Genomic DNA, 6,495 nt, shown 5'->3' on the forward strand with positions numbered 1-6,495 from the left:
TATCAACTCCTCTACTTGTTTCAACTGTTTACCTTCTACTTGGATACGTATTTTGGCCATGTGGGTGCCAGGAGGATGTTATTTGGATAGTTTTAGATGGTAAGTGTAATGCCAAAGAGCCTCCGATAGAACCTTCACATCAGAAAGACATATCAGTACCAGTTGTATGTTGTAAAACGCTTTATCGAAGAAGGCATCAGCCAAAACAGTGGCAAAATAAGCAATTTTTCAGGAACTCAAGTAATTTCTATTTGTAAAACGAGTTATTCACACCGGTAATCACGACGTTACAAAAAACAAAACAACAACAACAATAAAAAACTAATGTTATAGCCGTTTTTTGATTCAATTGTTTATTTATTTATTTATATCAATTAATTACTTAATTATATATTGTATATAATCAAATAAATCAATAAAGGCAAAGATAAATTGGAATTTCACAGTTTAAATATTTCATGACAATTCGAGATTGTACACAAATATAAATGTAAACTTTTTAAAGTTTAAATTGTAAATGACTCCTTTATTTTATTTCAGCTGAATACACACAATGTGAACTCAAGAATACGAGTAAATCGTAGTACGTTATGGCGTCTAGTTCACGGTATGTCCTAAGCCTCATTTTAAAAAAATTGTAATACTAAGTTCAACTTTCAAATTTATTTATCATATTAATGTTTTCGAACCTGTGATACATAGGTTCGAGTGTTGAATATGTTTTACTTATGCTAAAAGACATTACATAAGGTTAAAATTGAATAGATAAATAATAAAACAAGAAACTTCTTAACGTTTTTAATAACGATTTATGTTAATTGTAAAATAAAGGCTTCACCACTTCGGACGACGGAAAATAATTAACAACTTATGACGTTAGAACTTAGAGCTTTTCTTCGAAGATCAAAATTAAATGATGTTTCATATTTTCTACAATTATTTAACTTAATCATAAACCCAGATTTAATACATAGGACTAATAATAATATAGTAATACAACTTACAAGTAATTATTAATACTACTAGTACTACTGCTAGTAATATTGATGTTTGCCTATTAATAATATTGAACTTCTTATTATCATAATAACTGTGAAAATATACTTTTAGTTTTTATAATCCGTTTAACTTACCTTAAGTTAAGTTTAATGTAGGTCTAACAAAACTTAACCTAGCGTAATTTTTATATTATAATTTCTAGTAAATCTGTAGATTTGGATCACCCTTTTTTAATTTAATCAATTATTACATTTATACGAGATACTTAAATTCATTTAATTTTGGAATTCTTTAATAATTGGAAAATATGAGATACTACAGTCTACAGTGATAAATATTTGAATCTAGTAACAATAGCTTAGTTAAGCCAAAATTAATAAAATATTTATATTCTAATACCAATCAACTTCAGATGATACCTCTTAATACCAAACTGCACGTTAAAACTAGTAAGTTGTACACAATGTCTGAAAATTTATATTATTTTCTTGTTTGATATTAGTTCATGTATGGCTGGTGTAAGGATGTATGCATTGAGGAGATTCACAGACTATGGGAAACATGTTTGCTGTCTCACTATAATATATAATATAGGCATTTCTTTCCACATGTGTCCTTTTATGCTGTGTTTGAACTAATGTTGACCTCTTAGAATACTATTAGGGCTAAATGTAGTGAATTTAATTGTAATGAGCCTATTCTATTGAGCAACAAATTTCAGCCCTTTGCTTCTACAAACAAGGAACTACTGCAGGGAAGGAAAACAAAAGGGTCAGAGAAGGATGTGATGAGGTGGTTATACTTATAGGTGATTCCTTGACAAGGCATGTGGATAGGATAGTGTGTGGGCTAAATATGGAGAAAATAATCAGATTATGCTACCAAGGATGTAACTGACAGAGGAGATATAACAAAGAGGGCTAGCAGAGATGCAGTTTTGTGGTACATGTAAGGAATGGTAGGTCAGAGGAGTTAATTGATAAGTACAAAATGTCCCTAAAGGCATTTGAAGAAAAGGGCCATAACTTAATTATGTTAGGGATACCACTGAAAATTAATTGTGGGGATGAAATTATAAATAGGTCACTAGCACTGAATGCTAAGCTTTTATTAATATGTAAGGATGAGCAGATTGGCTGGTTGGACTTGTGGGATCAGTTTAATGAGAGAAGGGAACTTTTTGGAATGGATGGTTTACATTTAAATAGAGTAGGGGCTGGCTTATTTGCAAGGGCTATTAACTCAGCTGTAAGGGAAGTTTTAAACTAGGACTAGATAGTGGTGAGGGCCAGGATAAACTAAATGCAAAAAGAATAAGAAGCAGAGAAAAGTGTAGCATAGGAAATGAGTATAGAAGTAGTAATAAGGGTAGGCTTAATTGTTACTGTTGTAATGCTAGAAGTATAAGAAATAAAATAGATGACTTTAGAGCACTGGTAGAAATGAAGGATTTTCATATAATGGGAATAACTAAAACATGGTTAAACATAGGTGATTTTGATGACAGAAATTTCTTTGAAATACAGGGTTACAGGCTATTTAATAGGGATAAAGTATTAAAGAGGGGGAGGAGTTGCTTTATATCTAAAGTGTGAGTTACGTCCTGTTGAAGGTGAGATAACAGCAAGGAGGTTGAATCCATTTGGGTTTCTATTAGTGGATATAAAAGGAAAAGGCTTTAGTGGGAATTTGTTACACACCAAATGATGCTGATGAAATTAGTGAGAAACTTTACAATGAGGTTAAGATTTCAGCTGTTAATGAAGTCATAATTATGGGTGATTTTAATTTCAGGCATATAGACTGGGAAATTCTAGAGTCAAACTATGAGGATAAAGGTTTTTGGAAACTGTTCAAGAAGGCTTTTTACACCAATTAGTCAAGGAACCTACCAGAAACAATGCTATTTTAGATTTATTGTTAACTTCAAATATAGAAATGATCGAGAGGGTGGAAATTGGTGAATGTCTGGGTGCAAGTGATCATTGCTCTATTAGATTCAATGTTTTGCTCCATATGGAGATAAGGAATAATGATATTTTGGTTATAAATTTCAAAACAAATTTTGAAGGAATGCAACAAGAATTATCTGTTGTGAATTGGACAGCTGAGTTATCTGGAGACACTGATCAGATGTGGTAATTTTTTAAATATTAAAGGTAAACACGTTCCTTATAGAAAGAAAAGGGTAGCTGCAAGTAAAAAACCAGGTTGGCTGACAAAGAGTATAAAAGATAAAATTAAAGGAAAGCATCATAAATTTAAGAAATTTAAATTGACTGGTATAACAGGAGATTTAGAGGATTGTAGAAGATCAAGAAAGTTGGTGAAACAGGAAAATAGGACATCAAAAAGGATTAGATATGTAAGCCACTTGCTACTATTTTTTATCAATCCTTGAATAGTGGGCAGGTACATGAGGATTGGAAATTAGCTAATGTAACTCTCCTTTTCAAGGGAGGTGATAAAAATTGTCCCAGTTATTATAGACCCATCAGTCTTGCTTAAGTTATGGGAAAAGTTTTGGAAAGTCTGATAAAAGATACTTTGCAAGGTCATTTAACAAAGTTTCACTAAGGGAAAATCTTGCTTTACAAATCTTTTGACATTCTTTGAAAAGGTTACTGCTTATCTGTATGAGGGTAAGAGTGTAGATTTGGTGTATTTGGATTTTCAGAAAGCATTTGACAAGGTGCCACATAAAAGGCTTGTAAAAAATATTATCTGTATAGGTGTGGGGGATAAGTTAGCAAATTTGATAGAAGAGTGGTTGGATGAAAGAAAGCAGAGGGTTCATGTAAATGGAGTGCAGTCAAACTGGATTAATGTCACAAGTGGGGTACCTCAGGGCTCAGTCTTAGGACATTTGCTTTTTTTGATTTACATTATTGATATAGATGAAAGAATGGTCAATAAATTACTTACATTTGCAGATGATATTAAGGTTTTAGGTGTTGCTATCTGTGAAGAAGATGTTGCTGCTTTACAAAAGGATTTAGATCATTTATTGAGTTAGGCAAATATATGGCAAATTGGTTTTAATTATAATAAGTGCAAGATAATGCATGAGGGTTATCACAATTTGAATTATAAATACAATTTGGATGGGAATAACTTTAATAGTGTCATGAAAGAAAGGGATCTTGGTGTAATGGTTGATCAGTCTCAGTTGATCAAATAGGATTTTAGGTTGTATTTACATAAATATGGAATACAAGTCTAAAGAAGTTATAATTTCATTGTGTCGGTCACTGGGTAGGCTACATTTGGAATATTATATTCAATCTTGGGCTCCTTACTTTAGGAAAGACATTGAATTGCTGGAAAGGGTTCAGAGAAGGGTTACTGGACTGGTACCTGGGTTGGAGGGGTTGTCATACGAGGACAGTTTGAAATCTCTCAAATTGTTTTCTCTTGAAAAAAGAAGAGTTAAGAGGGATCTGATTTATGTGTTTAAGATTGTAAAGGGAATTGATAGTGTTGATGCATCATCTTTTTTCATACTTAACAGTGGGAATAGTAGGACTAGGTGACACATATAAATTTTGGCAGGGTAGGAGTCATCTTCAACTAAAACAGTTTTATTTTTCTAACATGGTTGCCCTTTGGAATGAGTTGCCTTTGGATGTTGTGGAGGCAGTAAATTTAAGTGAGTTTAAGAGAAAGCTTAATAAATATATGAATAATAAGGGCTGGCTTTGAGGTTATGTTTTTTATATTAATTTATTAATAGATTTAGTTTAGAGAATGGAACAACCAAGTTGGCCCTATAGGTGCCATGTTGTCCCAAAACATTATTTTTTTACGTTTTGTTGCCATCATTTCCTCGTTGTTTCCTTTTCTGTGTGTTTTTCACTTTTAATTTTATTGTAAAAAAATGAGAAACATGGTAAAATATATTCTTATTTCCTTCAAGAAGTATATTCTCTTTCTTGTTTGTGTTTAGTATGACCCGCTTTGGTTATATTTATTCATTAAGCTCTACCACAATAAAACAAAGTTTTAATAATAATATTGTTAGTTAATATAATGATTTGTTGTTAAAATTTTCATCTGTGAGCAACAGCACATTTTACAAATGCTTAAGTCTTGTCTAACTGTTGTTGAATTGTAACTCACTGAAGTGTATAGTGTGTGATCTCAGGATGAGATGTGTATCAAAATATTAATAAAATGCATATCCAGAGTGAACTTTGTGCTAAGCTCTAATAGAACTGTTTGTGATGCAAAAATTTTTTTCAAATTTCTGTTTTACCTTGGCCTTGTGTCATGGTCTATTTGTTGGATTTGCACCATCTCAGTAGCAAAGTATGACTTCATCCAAAAATTACATCATCAGAGCTACTTTTTAAGATGTGCTTACTTCACAGTTTAGTGAATTGCTTAAGATACTATTTAACAGCTTATTGATTGTGCAAGGGAATATGGTGGACTTTTTGTAGGTGTGGACATAATATGTATATGAGACACAAAGGGAGATTTTTATTCAAAACAAGACTAGAAAATGGTTCTATTCACTATGTGTGTGTTTTTTATTGTCTTTTACTTTTATTAATTTTTTGCTATCTTGCTTATATCCTGTGATGCAAGGTCTTACAAATGATCAGCTTTTAGTTAATATATCATATTCAATATGAATTATTATAGTATAATACAGCTTCTGTGCAACATTAAACATTTAATAAAACTCATTCAATGCTAAAGAATGATACAACTGATGCTTGATAAATAGTATGATAAAAAATAAGTCATTATTTAGGTTCCATTAGCTAACAAATGTCAAAAATTATTTACAAAATGTACTGTGTTAACAGAGGTATGGTAAATAATGTACACTTGCACATTATTGTTAAATTACTGTTCTTATCCCCTATTTTCAAGTCAAACCTTTAACTTATGAAATATGAAGAAGAATTATACTTAGTTTGAGGTATGTGTATAGTTTTTTTTATTGAATTATATTTGTAATAAAAATTATAGAAACACACACATATTAGTGACAAGCTGTCAATTTCTTTTCATTCCACCAAAATTCATGTTTCACTTAAAAAAAATTGAATATTTCTCACCCTAGAATTTCCTGGCACTCAATAATTCCTGGCAGAACCCTGTAATAAGTATTTGACCACAGTGAAGATGATGTATATATATATATATATTAGGGATGCATGGGTACCTGGCCAGATATTCAGTCTGGCCGCTTATTGGCGTACCTGGTAATACTCGACTCTGGTTGAAGTTAAAACAGCTGATTTCAGGTAATTGAAAATGGCAACTTACACGGTACTGAAAGTTACAGTCAGTAATTGCTTGGTTTAATTAAAAAAAAAACGTGTTTTGAGCAAAAAAAACTGACCACCCCCTGAAAGTTGGGAATTCAGAGAAGAATTGGGGTTAATAATAGGCATGGCTTGAGAAGTGGATTTCTGGGGAAGGTGGGGGTTTTGAGTACAACAGGGCTTAGTGTTTGAGAAGTTGGGGCTAGGCATTGAAAGT

At 31.8% G+C, this 6,495-nt stretch overlaps 1 protein-coding gene across 3 annotated transcripts in view; it reads left to right on the top strand.

The window, feature by feature from the left end:
- Positions 1-543: 543 nt before the first annotated feature.
- The window catches only part of LOC106467119 (transcription initiation factor IIB-like), a 68,583-nt gene continuing 62,631 nt past the window's right edge, over positions 544-6,495 (top strand). For all 3 annotated transcript variants that reach the window (XM_022395248.1, XM_022395247.1, XM_013927437.2), the window contains exon 1: positions 544-607. In XM_022395248.1, the coding sequence (XP_022250956.1) occupies positions 591-607 (17 nt within the window). In that variant the 5' untranslated portion in view covers positions 544-590. The remainder of the gene's footprint in view (positions 608-6,495) is intronic.

Source organism: Limulus polyphemus, unplaced genomic scaffold, assembly GCF_000517525.1.
Source record: "Limulus polyphemus unplaced genomic scaffold, Limulus_polyphemus-2.1.2 Scaffold2495, whole genome shotgun sequence".
Classification (NCBI taxonomy): domain Eukaryota; kingdom Metazoa; phylum Arthropoda; class Merostomata; order Xiphosura; family Limulidae; genus Limulus; species Limulus polyphemus.